At 42.0% G+C, this 25943-nt stretch overlaps 3 protein-coding genes across 6 annotated transcripts in view; all 3 read right to left on the bottom strand.

Annotated features, from left to right (window-relative positions):
* Positions 1-8731: 8731 nt before the first annotated feature.
* On the bottom strand, positions 8732-11628 carry LOC138854306 (uncharacterized). 3 transcript variants are annotated; one of them, XM_070096625.1, is made up of 3 exons: positions 11473-11628; positions 9523-10535; positions 8732-9438 (listed from the first exon to the last, which is right to left on the bottom strand). In XM_070096625.1, exons 1-3 carry the CDS (start codon positions 11625-11627, stop codon positions 9056-9058), a joined length of 1551 nt encoding a protein of 516 aa, XP_069952726.1. In that variant the 5' UTR covers position 11628; the 3' UTR covers positions 8732-9055. The 3 variants fall into 3 exon arrangements, with proteins under 3 accessions (XP_069952726.1, XP_069952725.1, XP_069952727.1); XM_070096624.1 differs by having other exon boundaries at positions 8732-10535; XM_070096626.1 differs by lacking the exon at positions 11473-11628 and adding an exon at positions 11311-11466 and having other exon boundaries at positions 8732-10535.
* Positions 11629-16193: 4565 nt separating this feature from the next.
* On the bottom strand, positions 16194-18875 carry LOC128699086 (uncharacterized). Of its 2 annotated transcripts, XM_070096623.1 has the most exons (3): positions 18722-18875; positions 16875-17038; positions 16194-16832 (listed from the first exon to the last, which is right to left on the bottom strand). In XM_070096623.1, exons 2-3 carry the CDS (start codon positions 17035-17037, stop codon positions 16546-16548), a joined length of 450 nt encoding a protein of 149 aa, XP_069952724.1. In that variant the 5' UTR covers position 17038; positions 18722-18875; the 3' UTR covers positions 16194-16545. The 2 variants fall into 2 exon arrangements, with proteins under 2 accessions (XP_069952724.1, XP_053647577.2); XM_053791602.2 differs by having other exon boundaries at positions 16194-17038.
* A 2332-nt stretch (positions 18876-21207) lies between these two features.
* The window catches only part of LOC138854305 (uncharacterized), an 11217-nt gene continuing 6481 nt past the window's right edge, over positions 21208-25943 (bottom strand). The window contains exons 4-6 of the mRNA XM_070096622.1: positions 23314-23490; positions 22808-22951; positions 21208-21828 (exon numbers count right to left, since the gene is read on the bottom strand). Coding sequence (XP_069952723.1) covers positions 21715-21828; positions 22808-22951; positions 23314-23490 — 435 coding nt within the window. The 3' untranslated portion in view covers positions 21208-21714. The remainder of the gene's footprint in view (positions 21829-22807; positions 22952-23313; positions 23491-25943) is intronic.

Raw genomic sequence — 25943 nt, 5'->3', positions numbered from 1 at the left:
TGTATACTGTAGCATGCTGTGTATACTGTAGCATGCTGTGTATACTGTAGCATGCTGTGTATACTGTAGCATGCTGTGTATACTGTAGCATGCTGTGTATACTGTAGCATGCTGTGTATACTGTAGCATGCTGTGTATACTGTAGCATGCTGTGTATACTGTAGCATGCTGTGTATACTGTAGCATGCTGTGTATACTGTAACATGGTGTGTATACTATAACATGGTGTGTATAGTGTAGCATGCTGTGTATACTGTAGCATGCTGTGTATACTGTAGCATGCTGTGTATACTGTAGCATGCTGTATATACTGTAGCATGCTGTGTATACTGTACCATGCTGTGTATACTGTAGCATGCTGTGTATACTGTAACATGGTGTGTATACTGTAACATGCTGTGTATACTATAACATGCTGTGTATACTGTAGCATGCTGTGTATACTGTAGCATGGTGTGTATACTGTAACATGGTGTGTATACTGTAACATGGTGTGTATACTGTAGCATGCTGTGTATACTGTAGCATGCTGTGTATACTGTAGCATTGTGTGTATACTGTAGCATTGTGTGTATACTGTAGCACGGTGTGTATACTGTAGCATGTTGTGTATACTGTAGCATGGTGTGTATACTGTAGCATGCTGTGTATACTGTAACATGCCTTGTATACTGTAGCATGCTGTGTATACTGTAGCATGCTGTGTATACTGTAGCATGGTGTGTATACTGTAGCATTCTGTGTATACTGTAGCATGCTGTGTATACTGTAGCATGCTGTGTATACTGTAGTATACTGTGTATACTGTAGCATGGTGTGTATACTGTAGCATGCTGTGTATAATGAAGCATGCTGTGTATACTGTAGCATGCTGTGTATACTGTAGCATGCTGTGTATACTGTAGCATGCTGTGTATACCGTAGCATGCTGTGTATACTGTAGCATGCTGTGTATACTGTAGCATGCTGTGTATACTGTAGCATGCTGTGTATACTGTAGCATGCTGTGTATACTGTAGCATGCTGTGTATACTGTAGCATGCTGTGTATACTGTAGCATGCTGTGTATACTGTAGCATGCTGTGTATACTGCAACATGGTGTGTATACTGTAGTACGCTGTGTATGCTGTAGCATGGTGTGTATACTGTAGCATGGTGTGTATACTGTAGCATTGTGTGTATACTGTAGCATGCTGTGTATACTGTAGCATGCTGTGTATACTGTAGCATGCTGTGTATACTGTAGCATCCTGTGTATACTGTAGCATGCTGTGTATACTGTAGCATGCTGTGTATACTGTATCATGGTGTGTATACTGTAGCAAGTTGTGTATACTGTAGCATGCTGTGTATACTGTAGCATGGTGTGTATACTGTAGCATGCTGTGTATTCTGTAGCATGCTGTGTATACTGTAACATGCTGTGTATACTGTAGCATGCTGTGTATACTGTAGCATGCTGTGTATACTGTAGCACGGTGTGTATACTGTAGCATGCTGAGTATACTGTAGCATGGTGTGTATACTGTAGCATGCTGTGTACACTGTAGCAGGGTGTGTATACTGTATCATGGTGTGTATACTGTAGCATGCTCTGTATACTGTAGCATAGTGTGTGTAATGTAGCATGCTGTATATACTGTAGCATGCTGTGTATACTGTAGCATGCTGTGTATACTGTAGCATGCTGTGTATACTGTAGCATGGTGTGTATACTGTAGCATGATTTGTATATTGTAGCATGCTGTGTATACTGTAGCATTCTGTGTATACTGTAACATGCTGTGTATACTGTAGCATGATGTGTGTACTGAAGCATGCTGTGTATACTGTAGCATGCTGTGTATACTGTTGCATGCTGTGTATATTGTAGCATGCTGTGTATACTGTAGCATGGTGTGGATGCTGTAGCATGCTGTGTATACTGTAGCATGCTGTGTATACTGTAGCATGCTGTGTATACTGTAGCATGCTGTGTATACTGTAGCATGCTGTGTATACTGAAGCATGTTGTGTATACTGTAGCATGCTGTGTATACTGTAGCATGGTGTGTATACTGTAGCATGGTGTGTATACTGTAGCATTGTGTGTATACTGTAGCATGCTGTGTATACTGTAACATGCTGTGTATGCTGTAGCATGCTGTGTATACTGTAGCATGGTGTGTATACTGTAGCATCCTGTGTATACTGTAGTATACTGTGTATACTGTAGCATCCTGTGTATACTGTAGCATGCTGTGTATACTGTAGCATGGTGTGCATACTGTAGCATGCTGTTTATACTGTAGCATGGTGTGTATAGTGTAGCATGGTGTGTATACTGTAGCATGGTGTGTATACTGTAGGATGCTGTGTATAATGTAGTATACTGTGTATACTGTAGCATGGTGTGTATGCTGTAGCATGCTGTTTATACTGTAGCATGCTGTTTATACTGTAGCATGGTGTGTATACTGTAGCATGGTGTGTATACTGTAGCATGCTGTGTATATTGTAGCATGGTGTGTATACTGTAGTATGGTGTGTATACTGTAGCATGCTGTGTATACTGTAGCATGCTGTGTATACTGTAGCACGGTGTGTATACTGTAGCATGGTGTGTATACTGTAGCATGCTGTGTATACTGTAGCATGCTGTGTATACTGTAGCACGGTGTGTATACTGTAGCATGCTGTGTATACTGTAGCATGCTGAGTATACTGTAGCATGGTGTGTATACTGTAGCATGCTGTGTACACTGTAGCATGGTGTGTATACTGTATCATGGTGTGTATACTGTAGCATGCTCTGTATACTGTAGCATAGTGTGTGTAATGTAGCATGCTGTATATACTGTAGCATGCTGTGTATACTGTAGCATGCTGTGTATACTGTAGCATGCTGTGTATACTGTAGCATGGTGTGTATACTGTAGCATGGTGTGTATATTGTAGCATGCTGTGTATACTGTAGCATTCTGTGTATACTGTAACATGCTGTGTATACTGTAGCATGATGTGTGTACTGAAGCATGCTGTGTATACTGTAGCATGCTGTGTATACTGTAGCATGCTGTGTATATTGTAGCATGCTGTGTATACTGTAGCATTGTGTGGATGCTGTGGCATGCTGTGTATATTGTAGCATGCTGTGTATACTGTAGCAAGCTGTGTATACTGTAGCATGCTGTGTATACTGTAGCATGCTGTGTATACTGAAGCATGTTGTGTATACTGTAGCATGCTGTGTATACTGTAGCATGCTGTGTATACTGTAGCATGGTGTGTATACTGTAGCATTGTGTGTATACTGTTGTGTGTATACTGTAGCATGCTGTGTATACTGTAACATGGTGTGTATACTGTAGCATGTTGTGTATACTGTGTATGCTGTAGCATGCTGTGTATACTGTATCATGGTGTGTATACTGTAGCACTGTGTATACTGTAGCATGCATCCTGTGCATGCTGTGTATACTGTAGCATGCTGTGTATACTGTAGCATGCTGTGTATTATACTGTAGCATGCTGTGTATACTGTAGCATACTGTGTATACTGTAGCATGCTGTGTATACTGTAGCATGGTGTGTATACTGTAGCATGCTGTTTATACTGTAGCATGCTGTTTATACTGTAGCATGGTGTGTATACTGTAGCATGGTGTGTATACTGTAGCATGCTGTGTATACTGTAGCATGCTGTGTATACTGTAGCATGCTGTGTATACTGACTGTAGCATGCTGTGTATACTGTAGCATGCTGTTTATACTGTAGCATGGTGTGTATACTGTAGCATGGTGTGTATACTGTAGCATGCTGTGTATACTGTAGCATGCTGTGTATACTGTAGCATGGTAGCATGTTGTGTATACTGTAGCATGCTGTGTATACTGTAGCATGCTGTGTATACTGTAGCATGGTGTGTATACTGTAGCATTGTGTGTATACTGTAGCATGCTGTGTATACTGTAACATGCTGTGTATGCTGTAGCATGCTGTGTATACTGTAACATGGTGTGTATACTGTAGCATCCTGTGTATACTGTAGCATGTGTGTATACTGTAGCATTCTGTGTATACTGTAGCACTGTGTATTATACTGTGTATACTGTAGCATACTGTGTATACTGTAGCATGCTGTGTATACTGTAGCATGTGTGTGCATACTGTAGCATGCTGTGTATACTGTAGCATGGTGTGTATACTGTAGCATGGTGCGTATACTGTAGCATGGTGTGTATACTGTAGCATGATGTGTATAACTAGTATACTGTGTATACTGTAGCATGCTGTGTATGCTGTAGCATGCTGTTGTATACTGTAGCATGCTGTTTATACTGTAGCATGGTGTGTATACTGTAGCATGGCTGTGTATACTGTAGCATGCTGTGTATACTGTAGCATGCTGTGTATACTGTAGTATGGCTGTGTATACTGTACTGAAGCATGCTGTGTATACTGTAGCATGCTGTGTATACTGTAGCATGCTGTGTATATTGTAGCATGCTGTGTATACTGTAGCATTGTGTGGATGCTGTGGCATGCTGTGTATATTGTAGCATGCTGTGTATACTGTAGCAAGCTGTGTATACTGTAGCATGCTGTGTATACTGTAGCATGCTGTGTATACTGAAGCATGTTGTGTATACTGTAGCATGCTGTGTATACTGTAGCATGCTGTGTATACTGTAGCATGGTGTGTATACTGTAGCATTGTGTGTATACTGTAGCATGCTGTGTATACTGTAACATGCTGTGTATGCTGTAGCATGCTGTGTATACTGTAACATGGTGTGTATACTGTAGCATCCTGTGTATACTGTAGTATACTGTGTATACTGTAGCATACTGTGTATACTGTAGCATGCTGTGTATACTGTAGCATGGTGTGCATACTGTAGCATGCTGTTTATACTGTAGCATGGTGTGTATACTGTAGCATGGTGTGTATACTGTAGCATGGTGTGTATACTGTAGCATGCTGTGTATAATGTAGTATACTGTGTATACTGTAGCATGGTGTGTATGCTGTAGCATGCTGTTTATACTGTAGCATGCTGTTTATACTGTAGCATGGTGTGTATACTGTAGCATGGTGTGTATACTGTAGCATGCTGTGTATACTGTAGCATGGTGTGTATACTGTAGTATGGTGTGTATACTGTAGCATGCTGTGTATACTGTAGCATGCTGTGTATACTGTAGCACGGTGTGTATACTGTAGCATGGTGTGTATACTGTAGTATGGTGTGTATACTGTAGCATGCTGTGTATACTGTAGCATGCTGTGTATACTGTAGCACGGTGTGTATACTGTAGCATGGTGTGTATACTGTAGCATGCTGTGTATACTGTAGCATGCTGTGTATACTGTAGCATGGTGTGTATACTGTAGCATGGTGTGTATTCTGTAGCATGGTGTGTATACTGTAGCATGGTGTGTATACTGTAGCATGGTGTGTATACTGTAGCATTGTGTGTATACTGTAGCATGGTGTGTATACTGTAGCATGGTGTGCATACTGTAGCATGGTGTGTATACTGTAGCATGCTGTTTATACTGTAGTATGGTGTGTATACTGTAGCATGGTGTGTATACTGTAGCATGGTGCGTATACTGTAGCATGGTGTGTATACTGTAGCATGGTGCGTATACTGTAGCATGCTGTGTATTCTGTAGTATACTGTGTATACTGTAGCATGGTGCGTATACTGTAGCATGGTGTGTATACTGTAGCATTGTGTGTATACTGTAGCATGGTGTGTATACTGAAGCATGCTGTGTATACTGTAGTATACTGTGTATACTGTAGCATGGTGTGTATACTGTAGCATGGTGTGTATACTGTAGCATGGTGTGTATACTGTAGCATGGTGTGTATACTGTAGCATGGTGTGTATACTGTAGCATGGTGTGTATACTGTAGCATGCTGTGTAAACTGTAACATGGTGTGTATACTGTAGTGTGGTGTGTATACTGTAGCATGCTGTGTATACTGTAGCATGCTGTGTATACAGTAGCATTGTGTGTATGCTGTAGCATGGTGTGTATACTGTAGCATGCTGTGTATACTGTAGCATGCTGTGTATACTGTAGCATGCTGTGTATACTGTAGCATGCTGTGTATACTGTATTATGGTGTGTATACTGTAGCATGGTGTGTATACTGTAGCATGGTGTGTATACTGTAGCATGGTGTGTATACTGTAGCATGGTGTGTATACTGTAGCATGCTGTGTATACTGTAGCATGCTGTGTATACTGTAGCATGGTGTGTATACTGTAGTATGGTGTGTATACTGTAGCATGCTGTGTATACTGTAGCATGCTGTGTATACTGTAGCATGGTGTGTAGGCTGTAGCATGGTGTGTATACTGTAGCACGCTGTGTATACTGTAGCATGGTGTGTATACTGTAGCATGCTGTGTATACTGTAGCATGCTGTGTATACTGTAGAATGCTGTGTATACTGTAGCATGGTGTGTATACTGTAGCATGGTGTGTATACTGTAGCATGGTGTGTATACTGTAGCATGGTGTGTATACTGTAGCATGGTGTGTATACTGTAGCATGGTGTGTATACTGTAGCATGCTGTGTATACTGTAGCATGGTGTGTATACTGTAGCATGGTGTGTATACTGTAGCATGGTGTGTATACTGTAGCATGGTGTGTATACTGTAGCATGGTGTGTATACTGTAGCATGCTGTGTATACTGTAGTATACTGTGTAAACTGTAGCATGGTGTGTATACTGTAGCATGGTGTGTATACTGTAGCATGGTGTGTATACTGTAGCATGCTGTTTATACTGTTGCATGGTGTGTATACTGTAGCATGGTGTGTATACTGTAGCATGGTGTGTATACTGTAGCATGTTGTGTATACTGTAGCATGGTGTGTATACTGTAGCATGGTGTGTATACTGTAGTATGCTGTGTATACTGTAGCATGCTGTGTATACTGTAGCATGCTGTGTATACTGTAGCATGGTGTGTATACTGTAGCATGCTGTGTATACTGTAGCATGCTCTGTATGCTGTAGCATGCTGTGTATATTGTAGCATGCTGTGTATACTGTAGCATGCTGTGTATACGGTAGCATGCTGTGTATACTGTAGCATGCTGTGTATACTGTAGCATGCTGTGTATACTGTAGCATGCTGTGTATACTGTAGCATGCTGTGTATACTGTAGCATGCTGTGTATACTGTAGCATGCTGTGTATACTGTAGCATGCTGTGTATACTGTAGCATGCTGTGTATACTGTAGCATGCTGTGTATACTGTAGGATGCTGTGTATACTGTAGCATGCTGTGTATACAGTAGCATGTTGTGTATACTGTAGCATGCTCTGTATACTGTAGCATGCTGTGTATACTGTAGCATGGTGTGTATACTGTAGCATGCTGTGTATACTGTAGCATGCTGTGTATACTGTAGCATGCTGTGTATACTGTAGCATGCTGTGTATACTGTAGCATGGTGTGTATACTGTAGCATGGTGTGTTTACTGTAGCATGCTGTGTATACTGTAGCATGCTGTGTATACTGTAGCGTGCTGTGTATACTGTAGCATGGTGTGTATACTGTAGCATGGTGTGTATACTGTAGCATGCTGTGTATACTGTAGCATGGTGTGTATACTCTAGCATGCTGTGTATACTGTAGCATGGTGTGTATACTGTAGCATGCTGTGTATACTGTAGCACGCTGTGTATACTGTAGCATGCTGTGTATACTGTAGCATGGTGTGTATACTGTAGCATGCTGTGTATACTGTAGCATGCTGTGTATACTGTAGCATGGTGTGTATACTGTAGCATGCTGTGTATACTGTAGCATGCTGTGTATACTGTAGCATGCTGTGTATACTGTAGCATGGTGTGTATACTGTAGCATGGTGTGTATACTGTAGCATGCTGTGTATACTGTAGCATGCTGTGTATACTGTAGCATGCTGTGTATACTGTAGCATGCTGTGTATACTGTAGCATGCTGTGTATACTGTAGCATGCTGTGTATACTGTAGCATGCTGTGTATACTGTAGCATGCTGTGTATACTGTAGCATGGTGTGTATACTGTAGCATGCTGTGTATACTGTAGCATGGTGTGTATACTGTAGCATGGTGTGTATACTGTAGCATGCTGTGTATACTGTAGCATGGTGTGTATACTGTAGCATGCTGTGTATACTGTAGCATGCTGTGTATACTGTAGCATGCTGTGTATACTGTAGCATGCTGTGTATACTGTAACATGCTGTGTATACTGTAGCATGGTGTGTATACTGTAACATGCTGTGTATACTGTAGCATGCTGTGTATACTGTAACATGCTGTGTATACTGTAGCATGCTGTGTATACTGTAGCATGGTGTGTATACTGTAACATGCTGTGTATACTGTAGCATGCTGTGTATACTGTAACATGCTGTGTATACTGTAACATGCTGTGTATACTGTAGCATGGTGTGTATACTGTAGCATGCTGTGTATACTGTAGCATGCTGTGTATACTGTAACATGCTGTGTATACTGTAGCATGGTGCGTATACTGTAGTATACTGTAGTATACTGTAGTATACTGTAGTATACTGTAGTATACTGTATGTTTCTTTGTCTTCCAGGAAACAAAAAAAAATGTTGATAACATTATTTTTAAAGTAATTATTTAAAGTAATTTGTTCTAATTATTTTTTTACTTTTGCTTTATTTTATATATCATAAAAGAAACAATCATTATTAAGGTGATTTAAAGACATTTAATTTATATAAATTACATTTAAATTCCGGACATTTTTGGGTTATATAATAAATTACAAAAATCAAATTTATATAAAAAAATTATTAAGTGTGTTAGCAAATTTTTTTATCAAAATTTGATTCATAAATTTTCAATTGGGATTTTAACATATATTAATTTATTTCCAATAATAGAAAATATTCCAGATTTCAGACGTCGTCGGGAAAATTAAAAAAAAAATCGTGACGTTTCTGAGAGATTTGTTTCTTGATTGATCCGCCGAGTTGATGGTGGGAGGAGAACCTTGCGCTTGTCGGGGCTTAACGTCCATAGCCGCCTTTGCTGCCTCCTTTGCTGCCTCCGATGCCTCCTTTGCTGCCTCCGATGCCGCCGCCGCCGCCGCCGCCGCCGCCGCCACCACCGAAGCCTGGGTCAATTCCAATCTCGCCACTTATGTCACCGCCTCCAATTCCGCCACCACCAGTGAATTTTCCACCACCACCACCTATTCCACCACCAATTCCACCACCACCACCTATTCCACCACCAATTCCACCACCACCACCTATTCCACCACCAATTCCACCACCACCACCTATTCCACCACCAATTCCACCACCGCCACCAGGGAATTTGCCACCACCACCACCTATTCCACCACCAATTCCACCACCGCCACCAGGGAATTTTCCACCACCACCACCTATTCCACCACCAATTCCACCACCGCCACCAGGGAATTTGCCACCACCACCACCTATTCCACCACCAATTCCACCACCACCACCTATTCCACCACCAATTCCACCACCACCACCTATTCCACCACCAATTCCACCACCACCACCTATTCCACCACCAATTCCACCACCGCCACCAGGGAATTTGCCACCACCACCACCACCTATTTCACCACTAATTCCACCACCACCAGGGAATTTGCCACCACCACCACCACCTATTTCACCACTAATTCCACCACCAATTCCACCACCACTAGGGAATTTGCCACCACCACCACCTATTCCACCTCCAATTCCACCACCACCACCTATTCCACCACCAATTCCACCACCACCACCTATTCCACCTCCAATTCCACCACCGCCACCAGGGAATTTGCCACTACCGCCACCTATTTCACCACTAATTCCACCACCAATTCCACCACCACCACCAGGGAATTTGCCACCGCCACCACCTATTCCACCTCCAATTCCACCACCACCCCCTATTCCACCTATAATTCCACCACCAATTCCACCACCACCACCAGGGAATTTACCACCACCTATTCCACCTCCAATTCCACCTCCAATTCCACCTCCAATTCCACCACCACCACCCTCTAAGTCAGTGAATTTGTCTCCGCCTCCAATAATACCACCGCCACCGATGCCACCACCACCTCCAGTTCCACCGCCAGGGAATTTGCCACCTCCACCACCAATGCCACCACCGCCACCGTGGCCTCCTCCGCCAATGTGGCCTCCACCGCCACCGATGCCTCCACCACCGATGCCGCCACCGATGCCGCCTCCGCCACCGATGCCTCCGCCACCGATGCCTCCGCCACCGATGCCTCCGCCACCGATGCCTCCGCCACCGATGCCTCCGCCACCGATGCCTCCGCCACCGATGCCTCCTCCGCCTCCTTTGCTAGGGAATTTGACGCCACCACCCTTAATGCCACTTCCGAGTTTTGGAGGTCCGTAGCCTCCATAAGGCCGGTGAGCTTGTGATGGTTCCAGGAGGCAGACCACCGCCACCAGAGCGGCAGCCACTACCAACCAACTCATCCTGTAAGATAAACAAACGAATGAGAAACAGTTCATAGCTACACACAAATGAATGAGACACGGTTCATGTCCCATAACTCTTCAAGAAAGAGCCTCTTAACAAACTGTTCGTATCCTGAGGAAGAAGAAGAAATAATGTATTTGATCCCACTGAAGAATATAAACAAACAACAGAGAAACAGCTGATATCGTGTATCTCTCTAAGCAGGGTACTTGATCCCACTGAAGAAAACAAACAAGAGCAGCAGCTGATATCCTCTACGTCTTCAATCAACTAAGTTATTAAGGCAGTGTTGGTACAAGGAGGTCTACTCGCTCACTCTCCTGTATCAAGACACAGTTAATTCAGAAACTGAAAAGCGAATGACTTTTCGCCCAGTCCAGGACCATCATTAGTTCCTTCATCCTTCATCACGTTCCGTGTTGTGGTTATGGTTTTAGTTTGTCACTGGAGAAGCCTAACAACTACTTTTGGGTCATTAAAGTTGTCCTCATCTGAACATCTGAATTTCAAACAAAAAAAAACTTTATTCCCCTCTAATAGAAAATACATACACACATGTCACTGTATATTCACTGAAAGATACATACCTGTCTTTGTGCATACACCAATATATGTACACACGTTAGTGATTATACGTTTTAAAGATACATACCACAATGTATATATACACGGAGATATACACCACTTGGTGTATATACATTGATATATATATAAACCTCTCGGTCAATGTACACTAAAATATACAAACCTATAAAACTCCATATATACCAACCTCTGTCTACCAAATACTGTATTTGACAACTGAGATGCAATTCATTATGAACAATTACTGCATCCTGAAAATTTGCTCTTCAGGGAAAGAGATTTACACCGTGTGCAGCAAGTTATGTCAACACTGAGCGAACAAGAGAGAACAGCAGGTGTAGGACCTTACGTGAGGGTGTGGACTGGGAGACGCGTGGCAATGACGGTGTGGGCCAGTAGTCTAACTGTCAGGTGTATATATATATATATATATATAGTCTCCGAGACTACCAGATTTCCGTCCCCCCTTCCCCTAGGAGAGCTACATCCCCTCCCTGCTCTCATGGAGGAGTGTTAGATCCCCCGATCTTCCCCCAGCCTGGATGGTTGTATCCCCTTCTCTAGCCTCCAGGGGTGTTATACCCTCTCCCTTCCCCCAGGGAGAAGTGATACATCCCCCTGTCAGTCCCCAGCCTGGAGGGATGTATCCCCTTCTCTAGCCTCGAGGGGTGTTATATCCTCTCCCTGCCCCCAGGGAGAAGCGTTAGATCTCCCTATCTCTCCCCAGCCTGGAGGGTTGTATCCCCTCTCAAGCCTCCAGGAGTGTCGGAACCCCTTCCTGCCCACCTGCAGCCTCTCTTTCCCAATCAACAGATGAGCTGCCACATAAATAAAACTCATGTAACAATATTTCCCATGACAAAATATATTTCCTGTGCTAGTAAACATAACGACAAAACTCTGGCACTCTCCCTGCCTGCGAAGGCTAGTACAAACTCTTGTTATATGACTGATTTTTGTTGAAATCTATTTTCGTTTGATTTTATGAATAAATTTTTGGTTGAATCCACTACATTTTTAAACCGATTTTTGTCGTAATATTTGTTAGTGCAGAAAATATCATTTTTTTTTTTCTCATTAGCAGCCTCTCCAGGTTAAGATTCACTTCTGTCTGAACGTACATTCAGAAAGTCATCAAACTTCCCAGCGAGTGTATAAAGAACAGGAGAAAAAACACACCTGTTTACCTTGAAGAATACTTCACTATAATGATCAATTAACCCACAGTTGTGTCTGATGAAGAGATAACATTTATTTTCTAACTTTCTCCTCTACTCATTCTCGCTTCACTTCTTGACTATGATAGTGACAGTATTACCGCCAGTGTTGTTTTTATTACTACGACTGTTTCCGTTATTACTACTACTACTACTACTGTTGCTTCTACTTGCATTATCATTTCTAACTCTGTTGCTACCACTATGTATATTACTGCCACTACTTTGATTCCTTTGCTTGCGTTCCTTCTCTGTTCTAAGTGACGTAAGGTTACGACGTTTGAAGAGGCTTCGGAACTCCTCAAGTCAACAGAGGTCGGCCTGGGAGCCGTCGCAACTCTCGTAATTTTTCATTTTTAGTGTTATGCATCCATAAAATGAGAGTAAAATACCACTCTGTGTACACAAAAACAGTAACAATATCTCTGGTGAGCAAACTTTTTTTAATTTCATCAGTGAAAAAATTAATTTAACATTGGTTTCCGCGGGGAAAATGCAATTCGCTTAACGTAATTTTCTCGCTTAGCGAACTTTACCTCCAGTCTGTCTACGTCGTTAAGCATGAAGCCCCAACCTTAACTTCTGGAACCCAGTCCCTGGACGCATCATTATGTGTCCCTGTAATATCTTGACTACCACCCGCGGGATAGGTATGAGCTACATAGTAAAACTATTTAATAAACGCGATACTCAGATATATCGCATTTCAAGAGATCCACAACACATGAATATCGTCTCAGGCCTCAGAGTACTACCTAGTACTACGAGTTCTCTTCTATCCTATAGGGGAACCATAAAGATGGGGAGAAGCTCTGGATCAAACCTAGCAAACCTAGTTTCTTGCCATACATCAGGTGTTATGTAACTCTTTAAGAGCGTAGAGCTGCCCCATGAATTAATTAAAAGTCTGTCATTTTTTTACCTATGGTTCCACTCTTATTTTTATTATTTGCTTACTCATTTTAACCTGTTGATGGTTCGGTATGGTAATGTAAGGCACAGCTGTGCTAGGCACCATGGTTCATGGTTCAGTATGGTAGTGTAAGGTACTGCTGTGCTAGGCACCATTGTATAGTATGGTAGTGTGAGGCACCATGGTTCATGATATAGTATGGTAGTGTAAGGTACTGCTGTGCTAGGCACCATGGTATAGTATGGTAGTGTGAGGAACCATGGTTCATGATACAGTATGGTAGTGCTAGGCACTTCTGTGCCAAGCTCCAGTATTCATGGTGCAGAATAGTAGTGAGGTACTGCTATGCTAGGCACCATCGTACAGTATGGTAGTGTGAGGCACCATTGTTCATGGTACAGTATGGTAGTGTAAGGCACTGCTATGCTAGGCGGTCAGGGTTTATGGTACAGTATGTGGTGTGAGAGGCTACTAGTTTAGGCACCAGGGTTCATGGTGCAGTATGGTAGTGTGAGATACCATGTTTCGTCTTACAGTATGGTAGTGTAAGACACTGCTATGTTAGGCACCATGGTTTATGGTACAATATGGTAGTGTAAAACACTGCTGTGTTAGGTACCATGGTTACTGGTTCAGTATGGCAGTGTAAGACATTGCTATGCTAGGTACCATGGTCCATGGTACAGTATGGCAGTGTAAGACACAGCTGTGCTAGGCACCATGGTTCATGGTACAGTATGGTAGTGCAAAACACTGCTGTGCTAGGCACCATGGTTCATGGTACAGAATGGTAGTGTAAGACACTGCTGTTCTAGGCACCATGATTCATGGTACAGTATGGCAGTGTAAGACACAGCTGTGCTAGGCACCATGGTTCATGGTACAGTATGGTAGTGTAAGACACTGCTGTGCTAGGCACCATGGTTCATGGTACAGTATGGTAGTGTAAGACACTGCTGTGCTAGGCACCATGGTTCATGGTACAGTATAGTAGTGTAAGACACTACTGTGCTAGGCACCATGGTTCATGGTACAGTATGGTAGTGTAAGACACTGCTGTGCTAGGTACCATGATTCATGGTACAGTATGGTAGTGTAAGACGCTGCTGTGCTAGGCACCATGGTTCATGGTACAGTATAGTAGTGTAAGACACTGCTGTGCTAGACTCTATGGTTCATGGTACAGTATAGTAGTGTAAGACACTGCTGTGCTAGGTACCATGATTCATGGTACAGTATGGTAGTGTAAGACGCTGCTGTGCTAGGCACCATGGTTCATGGTACAGTATAGTAGTGTAAGACACTACTGTGCTAGGCACCATGGTTCATGGTACAGTATGGTAGTGTAAGACACTGCTGTGCTAGGTACCATGATTCATGGTACAGTATGGTAGTGTAAGACGCTGCTGTGCTAGGCACCATGGTTCATGGTACAGTATAGTAGTGTAAGACACTGCTGTGCTAGACTCTATGGTTCATGGTACAGTATAGTAGTGTAAGACACTGCTGTGCTAGGTACCATGGTTCATGGTACAGTATGGTAGTGTAAGACGCTGCTGTGCTAGGTACCATGGTTCATGGTACAGTATGGTAGTGTAAGACACTGCTGTGCTAGGTACCATGATTCATGGTACAGTATGGTAATGTAAGACACTGCTGTGCTAGGTACCATGATTCATGGTACAGTATGGTAGTGTAAGACGCTGCTGTGCTAGGCACCATGGTTCATGGTACAGTATAGTAGTGTAAGACACTGCTGTGCTAGACTCTATGGTTCATGGTACAGTATAGTAGTGTAAGACACTGCTGTGCTAGGCACCATGGTTCATGGTACAGTATAGTAGTGTAAGACACTACTGTGCTAGGCACCATGGTTCATGGTACAGTATAGTAGTGTAAGACACTGCTGTGCTAGGTACCATGATTCATGGTACAGTATGGTAGTGTAAGACGCTGCTGTGCTAGGCACCATGGTTCATGGTACAGTATAGTAGTGTAAGACACTACTGTGCTAGGCACCATGGTTCATGGTACAGTATGGTAGTGTAAGACACTGCTGTGCTAGGTACCATGATTCATGGTACAGTATGGTAGTGTAAGACGCTGCTGTGCTAGGCACCATGGTTCGTGGTACAGTATAGTAGTGTAAGACACTGCTGTGCTAGACTCTATGGTTCATGGTACAGTATAGTAGTGTAAGACACTGCTGTGCTAGGTACCATGGTTCATGGTACAGTATGGTAGTGTAAGACGCTGCTGTGCTAGGTACCATGGTTCATGGTACAGTATGGTAGTGTAAGACACTGCTGTGCTAGGTACCATGATTCATGGTACAGTATGGTAGTGTAAGACGCTGCTGTGCTAGGCACCATGGTTCATGGTACAGTATAGTAGTGTAAGACACTGCTGTGCTAGACTCTATGGTTCATGGTACAGTATAGTAGTGTAAGACACTGCTGTGCTAGGTACCATGGTTCATGGTACAGTATAGTAGTGTACGACACTGCTGTGCTAGGTACCATGGTTCATGGTACAGTATAGTAGTGTAAGACACTGCTCTGCTAGGCACCATGGTTCATGGTGCCTACCATAGTTCCTAAATTCAACAAAACAAAAGCCTCTGTATTAAAAAAACGAAATTAAGTCACGAATATCTTCTATCTCTCTTGAAAACCCACTTTTTTTTATCGGAAAAACTAGGCTCAGAATTTTTTTTCCCCACTTATCACTCCTCTGAATTTTGTATAGCCTTTTTTCGTGATTTATGGGACAAAATTATCATGAATTTGGGTACTAGATAGTTAACTTTAATGAATCATAAGAAGTTTATTCAGCTCTAGTTAGTGAGGTTGGTTCATGGGGTTTGAAGCCTATCGACCGCACCAGGAGTGTTGTCAACTCTCCCGCTGCATATATTAAGTATACCAGGTACATAATAAGTTTTATAAATAGATGACACTTTATTTCCAAATTATACCTATTTTTATTGATGTAATAATTCTTGTTGGCCAAATGAATTGTTAGTATAAATATTTAAATTTAATATCATTTTACACAATCTTTTAAGTAACTCTGAAATAAATACATTCGCTAATTTAGAAACAATCACAGAGAAAGAAAATTCGTGAAGACTTTTTCTTGAATCTGACTGACGTGTTGGGGTTGACTAGGTTCCTCGCGTTAGTAGATTCGTGGAACTGTTGAATTTTCCAGACGATCAGTCGACGTGTTTATTGTCAGTGGGGATGATGTTCGTGTCTGTCAGGGTAAGTGCTTTGTGCTTTGTCGAGGTTTAACGTCCGTAGCCACCGACTTTGCCGCCATGGCCTTTGCCACCGCCAAATCCGCCGCCAATTCCACTGCCGCCAAATCCGCCGCCAATTCCACTGCCGCCAAATCCGCCGCCAATTCCACTGCCGCCAAATCCACCGCCACCTCCGAAGCCTGGGCCTTTGCCGCCGCCAAATCCACCACCACCTCCGATGCCTGGGCCTTTGCCGCCGCCAAATCCACCGCCAAATCCACCACCACCTCCGAAGCCTGGGCCTTTGCCGCCGCCAAATCCACCGCCAAATCCACCACCACCTCCGAAGCCTGGACCTTTGCCGCCGCCAAATCCACTGCCACCAAGTCCACCGCTTCCCAAGCCACCAAAGCTTCCGCCACCTCCAAAGCCACCACCCTTATGGAGGCCTCCTACCCCACCTCCATAAGGTCGGCTTGCCTGTGATGGTTCCAGGAGACAGACCACCACCACCACGACAGCCACTGCTAACCAAGTCATCCTGAAAGATAAACAAAAGAATGAGAAACAGTTCATAACTCATAACTCTTCAAATTAGGTTCCCTGGATCCCACTGAGGAAAATAAACAAAGGGATCCTATTATATCCCTTAACCCTTGAGTCCAGTGAATATTATATGATATATTACATTAATCTAATACTATTACGTTAGAAAATGGAAATACGAGTGTACTGGCCCGTGATAGGAAGGTCCATCTCTTCTCCCATGTCAAGGTTGATTCACCAGTTGAAAACCGGCTGATGTGTCTGTCAGTCCTTTATCATCAAGTGTTAAGGCCTTTAATTAATTTTTGGGAGTTAGTTGTGAAGTTTGTTAGATTTAATGTTTAAGATTCCTAGTGAGACAGACTGTCGTTTGCCAGTAAATTCTACAACACTTAGCCTCTCCAATAAGGAATGTACAAACATCTCGGAGTATATGTACACTGGGTGATATGCACCTATCAATGTATATACACTGAGATATAAACCTGTCAGTGTATATACACGGAGAGTTATGCACCTGTCAGTGTATATATACAGAGATATACACCTGTCAGTGTATATACACTGAGAGATATATACCTGTCAGTTTTTACACTGATACATCATCAATTTATATACACTGAGAGATATACACCTGTCAGTGTATATACACTCAAAGAAATGTGCCTCTCAATGTACACACACCTCGGTCAAGATGTGAGGTATTAGCCGAGAAATGAATGCTAAAAGTGGTGATAAGATTTCTTATATATCTTCATGGTTTATGTGTGAATAACGGAGACCGGCTCTTCTGATAGGCTTCAAAATTTTAGCGTGAGCGTATTTTAGTTAAGATAAGACTTAAATTGCTATAAGACTGTAAATTAAAAACAAAAATTGTGATTTTTTTTTTCAGTGTGATAACTTGAGAATGTGTTTTCCGAATGATGTCAAACTTAAAGGAAGATTCTTCATGGGTTGAAGCTTTGTACTAGTAGGTGAAAATTGGTCAAGTTTCGAACAGTTGAAAAAATGAAGGCTATTGGTTTTTGTGTGATAAATGGAAAATGTCTCTTCTTGGTATCTTCAAATTTTTACCACTAGTGTGTTTTGCTGGAACGAAATTTCACTTCGTTAGAGAGCGACACACTGGTAGAATTTGGTAGTTTTATCTAATAGACCGAGAGAATGATTTCCGTGAAATATGTGGAATGCCGCTCTAGATCAGCTTAAACCCGTGAGGAACTTTTCAGAAAAGTTCGGATTTGATTTGGGCTGTGAGGGTACCAGTTTGACCAATTTAAACTTAACAGGTGTAATGCCTTAGGCAGTAATGGTTTTACCCGTTTCTTGGAATAAAACCCCAAGAGGACTGAAGAGAATTTCAAACTGAATACGACCCATATAGAATTACTGATCATTGGAGATTCTAAACACGAGAAAGCAGATTGGGGGACCAGGTTTCCACATGAGTTGCCGGGTGATCACCAACAGCCTGTTTGGCCAGAGATCGAGTTCCGATTAACGGACGGAGAATCGAGCCTCCACCACTCCTTGCGCTGAAGGACCCGCTCGGATTTAGGGCTTTTTGAAATACAGCTCACGTGGACAGGTTACGAGAAATGTTGGCATGCAGAACGTCATACATTGTACAAGAAGATGGCTGAACACCGAATGAACTAACGTTGAAAGTGCTTACCTGACTGACTGTGTGAGTGCTGATACGACTGGAAATGTAGGTATGAGGCAGCAGTCCGTTATATATAGTATTAGAACCCCTCCCTACCCTCCGGCAGTGTAGGATCCTCTAAGTGCCCGTCAGCCAGGAGCGTTACATCCACTACCTAGCTACCTTCTCTCTCTCTCTCTCTCTCTCTCTCTCTCTCTCTCTCTCTCTCTCTCTCTCTCTCTTGGAGTGCACCTAACACCCACCGGGTAGGGAGGTACACTCCAAGAGAGAAAGAGAAGAGGGGGAAGAGAGAAGAATCCCCTTCCCCCTCTTAACCCCCCCAGCAACCCCCCCCACTCACTATCTCAGGCATCAAACAACACATATATTTATAGTAGATGATGATCTTCCGCTGAACACGTGACCTCTTTCATAGGATCCATTGAGAGGTATTTATACTTCCACGACTTCTCTTATCACCTGTACTTCTCTTGCCTCTACCACTTTTATTACCACCACTCCATTTATTACTACCACTTCTTCTGTTGCCTCCACTCCCTCCAACCCCACCATTTAGCTCCTCGTTTTATAATCCAGTTGTGGATAACACAGCTGATGTGGTTCCAGCCTCAAAAATGTCAATCTTCTTTTCATGTCTGAAATACGTACCCGGGACGTACATACCTGAGACATAAGTACCTCAAGCATACGTCTAAGAGACATACGTACACGAGACATACGTACATGAGACATTCAAAAATTTAAAAAAGATTCCTGGTGATGTTTTTAAGAAGCACTCTGCATAATATAAAACCAATATTGCATCATCAGCAAAGTCGAAGTTGCTGATACTGTGGCAAATTACGGTATCCTTCTTGGTTCGGGAATGGAGTTAAGGATAATAAAAAACAACAATAATAATAATAATGAGGGAGAATAAGAATAATACACACTCTGTATGCAAACCATGTTCACACTTCTTACCAGAATATAACAGTCGTGTTCTCACTCGACTCAACATAACTGCACTAATACTCAAGACTCTTGCAAGAAGTTAGGCTGAGAACAGGGATTAAACTTCTTGAGGAGAGGCCAAGTGTTGGAGCTCAACACCAGTAATCACAGCAAGGACACACACACACACACATATTGACAGGATAGACAGAAACAGGATGTTCCAGATGAATTAAAGAGATGTAAGGAAGTATTTCTTCAGCCATAGAGTTGTCAGGAAGTGGAATAGTCCGGCAAGTGACATAGTGAAGGCAGGAACCATACATAGCATTAAGACGAGGTATGATAAAGCTCATGGAGCAGGGAGAGAAAGGACCCAGTAGCGATCAGTGAAGAGGCGGGGCCAGGAGCTGTTAAGACCAGTTTTCCAATGACAAAGGAGGCAAAATTTTATTTGCAAAGAACCCTAAGTCCACCCCTAGCCAACCACAAGCCCACCCCAGCCCACCCCTAGCCCACCTCAAGTTCACCCCAGCCCACCCCAAAGCCCACCTCAAGCCCACCCCCAGCCCTCGTGTCATGGGGATGCCATCCAGTCCTCAGCCATGACAACAGGTTTCTTCAGCAGCCTCAGAGTTATTTATGTTCATAGTGGAAGAAGTGTCTTGGAGGTGGGGAAATCATCCTCAGGTTTTTCTTTCCATTCTTAGTAATGAACGTGTCAAGGGGGAAGGAGTGGGGGAGGGGGTAATGAGGGAGTGGGGGGAGGAGAGGAAATGAGAGACGCCGGATCTTTCAGTGGCCTCACCTGTTTGTGTTCTCACCTGTGGATCTCTTGTGTGCTTGTATGTTTGTCGTGTGTTTATTGTATGTTTGTTGTGTGTTTATGTTTTATTTACTATGAAAATTTCCAAATAACAGAGAATTTTTGATGTAATAATTTGTATATATATATATATATATATATATATGTATATATATATATATATGTATATATATATATATATGTATATATATATCTATATATTATATATATATATATGTATATATATATGTCGTGCCGAATATGCAAAACTGGTCAATTAGCAAGAACTCATTTAAAATTAAGTCCTTTCTAAAATTTTCTCTTATACGTTTAAAGATATATTTTTTTCATTAATGTTGATGTAAAAATTTATAATTTTGCACCAAAAGGATCTTAGAAAACTTACCTAACCTTATTATAACAAGCGCAATTTATTTTAGCCTAACCCAACTAAATATATTTTAAATACGTTCACAATAATTTAGTACTAAACAAACACAATCATATATATTTTTTTCGTTAGGTTCAGAATGATTTTGGCGAAATTATTGCATACACAAATTTTCACTTGTCCTATATGGCAAGATGAGCGTTGCTATTTAAGCCAAGATCGCAAGTTCTGCCTATTCGGCACGACATATATATATATTACATATATATACATATATATATATATATATATATATATATATATATATATATATATATATATATATATATGTCAACTCTATTGAAGCTCTTCGTTTGGTTTCGTGCCTATCTACTCCCAGGCAAACAGGCACACAAGGTTTAAAAATTTCACCCAAATGTTTGAGGAAGATCTAAGCTTCACTCAGTGTTAGAAGTACTAAGCTTCGCCTAATCTTTGAGGAAGAGTCGAAGAATCACATGGGAGTAGAATCCTCACACTGCCCCTGACAGTCTATGCACGAGAAGTGTATATCTCCAGTGTATATAGGTCGAGAAGTTCATGTCTCGTAGTGTATTATACGCTGAGAGTTCCCTCTGATCCACATATCAGGGATTAAAGCATCCTTCAGTGATCCAGTTTACGCAAAGACTGGACGTTAAGGATCTCCAGTAGTCGAACACCTAAGTCAGGAAGAAGGAGGAGGAGCAGGAGCAGTTGTGGAACATTCAGCAACCGCTGCTGTTTGAAAAATACAAAGGTTACATTGAGCATCTGCTATTGCTTGAGAGATACAAAGATTACATTCAGCATCTGCTATTGCTTGAGAGATACAAAGGTTACATTCAGCATCTGCTATTGCTTGAAAAATACAAAGGTTGCGTTTCCAACGTCGTGTCGTCCCACGATGCGATCCAAGTATTGGTCCACCAAAGGTTCCAGGGAGTCTGTTCGCTTCACCAGCACCACCTGCCGAAGGAATGGCGTAAGCTTGAGGTATTCCAGGGTAAGGAGAGTATACGTGAATACAGACGGAGGATCAAGCCTCCACCACGTCTTGCGCTGAATGACCCATATGGGTTTAGCGTTTAACATGAATTAAAAACAAAAGCAAATCCAAAGTACATGGAGGCAGAACTGTGAAGTGAGAAGCTGGAGAAGTTAAGGGAAGAAATTGGAAAACAATAGCAGAAACAAAAGAAAAAAAGTGAAATACACAATATATATATATATTGAACAATGTAATCCTCCCAAAATGGCATTAAAGTCAGAAACAGGAATGTTCAAGAAAGTCTCAGCTGCGCATTTCACACTTCTTTGATGACGGTGAACTGTCTCAGGTTACCAGTTCATCCTTTTGCAAGTTACCGAAGTAGAACAATGGAACTGGAAGGGAGGTCGTGTTTACACTAGAGGGACTGAACTGTAGGTCGTGCTTGCGCTAGAGGGACTGAAGGAACTGAAGGTCGTGCTCGCACAAGAGGGACTGAACCGTAGGTCATGGTTGTACTAGAGGGACTGAACTGTAGGTCGTGCTTGCACTAGAGGGACTGAACTGGAGGTCATGCTTACACTAAAGGGACTGAAGGAACTGGAGGTCGTGCTCGCACTAGAGGGACTGAACCGTAGGTCATGGTTGTACTAGAGGGACTGAACTGTAGGTCGTGCTTGCACTAGAGGGACTGAACTGTAGTTTATGCTTACACTAGAGGGACTGAACTGGAGGTCATGCTTACACTAAAGGGACTGAAGGAACTGGAGGTCGTGCTCGCACTAGAGGGACTGAAGAAACTGGAGGTCGTGCTTACAACAGAGGCACTGAAGGAACTGAAGATCGTGCCTACACTGGAGGGACTGAAAGAACTGCAGGGACTGAAGGAACTGCAGGGGGGAAGGGGAATCTTACTCAGACTGAGAGAAGAAGAGGAGCTGGGGAGTTCGTACTCACCCGAGGAGGACGGTTGTACTCAGTACAGAGTGCTTGCATCACACGGGCAGCATCAACGGTGGGGCTGAGCACCAGATCAACAGACGGGCGACCAACTGCGTGCAACAGAGAGGCCAGACTCACACACTGTTGTTGCTGTTTGTTCTGCAGGAAAAAGTCAATATATCAACCCTCTGGGGACCATTTGGCACAAGGAACGATGAAGACTCGATCCTCCTTCTGCTAATAGATGCTCCGGTCTCTGCATAGAGAAAATTAAATAAAAATGAGCTTCTGGTGTTATTTATAAAATATTTAATTATATGTTATGAAAAAATAAGTTTAATATTTGACGTGAAATGTAGCAGATGTTTCTAAAAAATTAATTTCATAATAATATTAACAATGATAATTAATAATAATAAAGTTAATAATAATAATAAATTCTTATATAAAAATCAACAATAACATTAAATAAAGAAAAATTTCAGATAATCAGCAGAATTAACCTGGTCTTCAAGACTCACCAGGTAAGGGACGGTGGAGGAGAGGCAGGTGTGGGAGTACCACAGGTGAGGGAGGGGGGATCCACCTGGTTGGTACTCTGGTTGAGGGTCCACCCAGAGTCCCGAATTCCCCCCAACTGCCCTCACCAAAGCTGAAGAAACACCAGTCACCCCCACCACAAAGTTCACCTTACCTAGCTGCCAACACATGAAGTATTAGTATCTCTCTCTCTCTCTCTCTCTCATATATATATATATATATATATATATATATATATATATATATATATATATATATATATATATATATATATATATATATATATATATATATATATATATATAAGCGTGTATGCACCTGGAGAAGAGAGGAATGCAGAGGAGAGAGAGAGATTTTGGGAGATGTTAAGTGAATGTATAGGAGCCTTTGAACCAAGTGAGAGAGTAATTGTGGTAGGGGACTTGAATGCTAAAGTAGGAGAAACTTTTAGAGAGGGTGTGGTAGGTAAGTTTGGGGTGCCAGGTGTAAATGATAATGGGAGCCCTTTGATTGAACTTTGTATAGAAAGGGGTTTAGTTATAGGTAATACATATTTTAAGAAAAAGAGGATAAATAAGTATACACGATATGATGTAGGGCGAAATGACAGTAGTTTGTTGGATTATGTATTGGTAGATAAAAGACTGTTGAGTAGACTTCAGGATGTACATGTTTATAGAGGGGCCACAGATATATCAGATCACTTTCTAGTTGTAGCTACACTGAGAGTAAAAGGTAGATGGGATACAAGGAGAATAGAAGCATCAGGGAAGAGAGAGGTGAAGGTTTATAAACTAAAAGAGGAGGCAGTTAGGGTAAGATATAAACAGCTATTGGAGGATAGATGGGCTAATGAGAGCATAGGCAATGGGGTCGAAGAGGTATGGGGTAGGTTTAAAAATGTAGTGTTAGAGTGTTCAGCAGAAGTTTGTGGTTACAGGAAAGTGGGTGCGGGAGGGAAGAGGAGCGATTGGTGGAATGATGATGTAAAGAGAGTAGTAAGGGAGAAAAAGTTAGCATATGAGAAGTTTTTACAAAGTAGAAGTGATGCAAGGAGGGAAGAGTATATGGAGAAAAAGAGAGAAGTTAAGAGAGTGGTGAAGCAATGTAAAAAGAGAGCAAATGAGAGAGTGGGTGAGATGTTATCAACAAATTTTGTTGAAAATAAGAAAAAGTTTTGGAGTGAGATTAACAAGTTAAGAAAGCCTAGAGAACAAATGGATTTGTCAGTTAAAAATAGGAGAGGAGAGTTATTAAATGGAGAGTTAGAGGTATTGGGAAGATGGAAGGAATATTTTGAGGAATTGTTAAATGTTGATGAAGATAGGGAAGCTGTGATTTCGTGTATAGGGCAAGGAGGAATAACATCTTGTAGGAGTGAGGAAGAGCCAGTTGTGAGTGTGGGGGAAGTTCGTGAGGCAGTAGGTAAAATGAAAGGGGGTAAGGCAGCCGGGATTGATGGGATAAAGATAGAAATGTTAAAAGCAGGTGGGGATATAGTTTTGGAGTGGTTGGTGCAATTATTTAATAAATGTATGGAAGAGGGTAAGGTACCTAGGGATTGAACATTAAAATGGTATAAAATACCGACAGGTTGTTAGGTAAGACACATATGCAACAGTTAGGTATCTTTATTGTGAAACGTTTCACAATAAAGATACCTAACTGTTGCATATGTGTCTTACCTAACTACCTAGGGATTGGCAGAGAGCATGCATAGTTCCTTTGTATAAAGGCAAAGGGGATAAAAGAGAGTGCAAAAATTATAGGGGGATAAGTCTGTTGAGTGTACCTGGTAAAGTGTATGGTAGAGTTATAATTGAAAGAATTAAGAGTAAGACGGAGAATAGGATAGCAGATGAACAAGGAGGCTTTAGGAAAGGTAGGGGGTGTGTGGACCAGGTGTTTACAGTGAAACATATAAGTGAACAGTATTTAGATAAGGCTAAAGAGGTCTTTGTGGCATTTATGGATTTGGAAAAGGCGTATGACAGGGTGGATAGGGGGGCAATGTGGCAGATGTTGCAAGTGTATGGTGTAGGAGGTAGGTTACTGAAAGCAGTGAAGAGTTTTTACGAGGATAGTGAGGCTCAAGTTAGAGTATGTAGGAAAGAGGGAAATTTTTTCCCAGTAAAAGTAGACCTTAGACAAGGATGTGTGATGTCACCGTGGTTGTTTAATATATTTATAGATGGGGTTGTAAGAGAAGTAAATGCGAGGGTCTTGGCAAGAGGCGTGGAGTTAAAAGATAAAGAATCACACACAAAGTGGGAGTTGTCACAGCTGCTCTTTGCTGATGACACTGTGCTCTTGGGAGATTCTGAAGAGAAGTTGCAGAGATTGGTGGATGAATTTGGTAGGGTGTGCAAAAGAAGAAAATTAAAGGTGAATACAGGAAAGAGTAAGGTTATGAGGATAACAAAAAGATTAGGTGATGAAAGATTGAATATCAGATTGGAGGGAGAGAGTATGGAGGAGGTGAACGTATTCAGATATTTGGGAGTGGACGTGTCAGCGGATGGGTCTATGAAAGATGAGGTGAATCATAGAATTGATGAGGGAAAAAGAGTGAGTGGTGCACTTAGGAGTCTGTGGAGACAAAGAACTTTGT

Source organism: Cherax quadricarinatus, chromosome 54, assembly GCF_038502225.1.
Source record: "Cherax quadricarinatus isolate ZL_2023a chromosome 54, ASM3850222v1, whole genome shotgun sequence".
Classification (NCBI taxonomy): domain Eukaryota; kingdom Metazoa; phylum Arthropoda; class Malacostraca; order Decapoda; family Parastacidae; genus Cherax; species Cherax quadricarinatus.
Note: the sequence above shows the minus strand (reverse complement) of the source record. Positions and strands in the feature narration are given on the sequence as shown.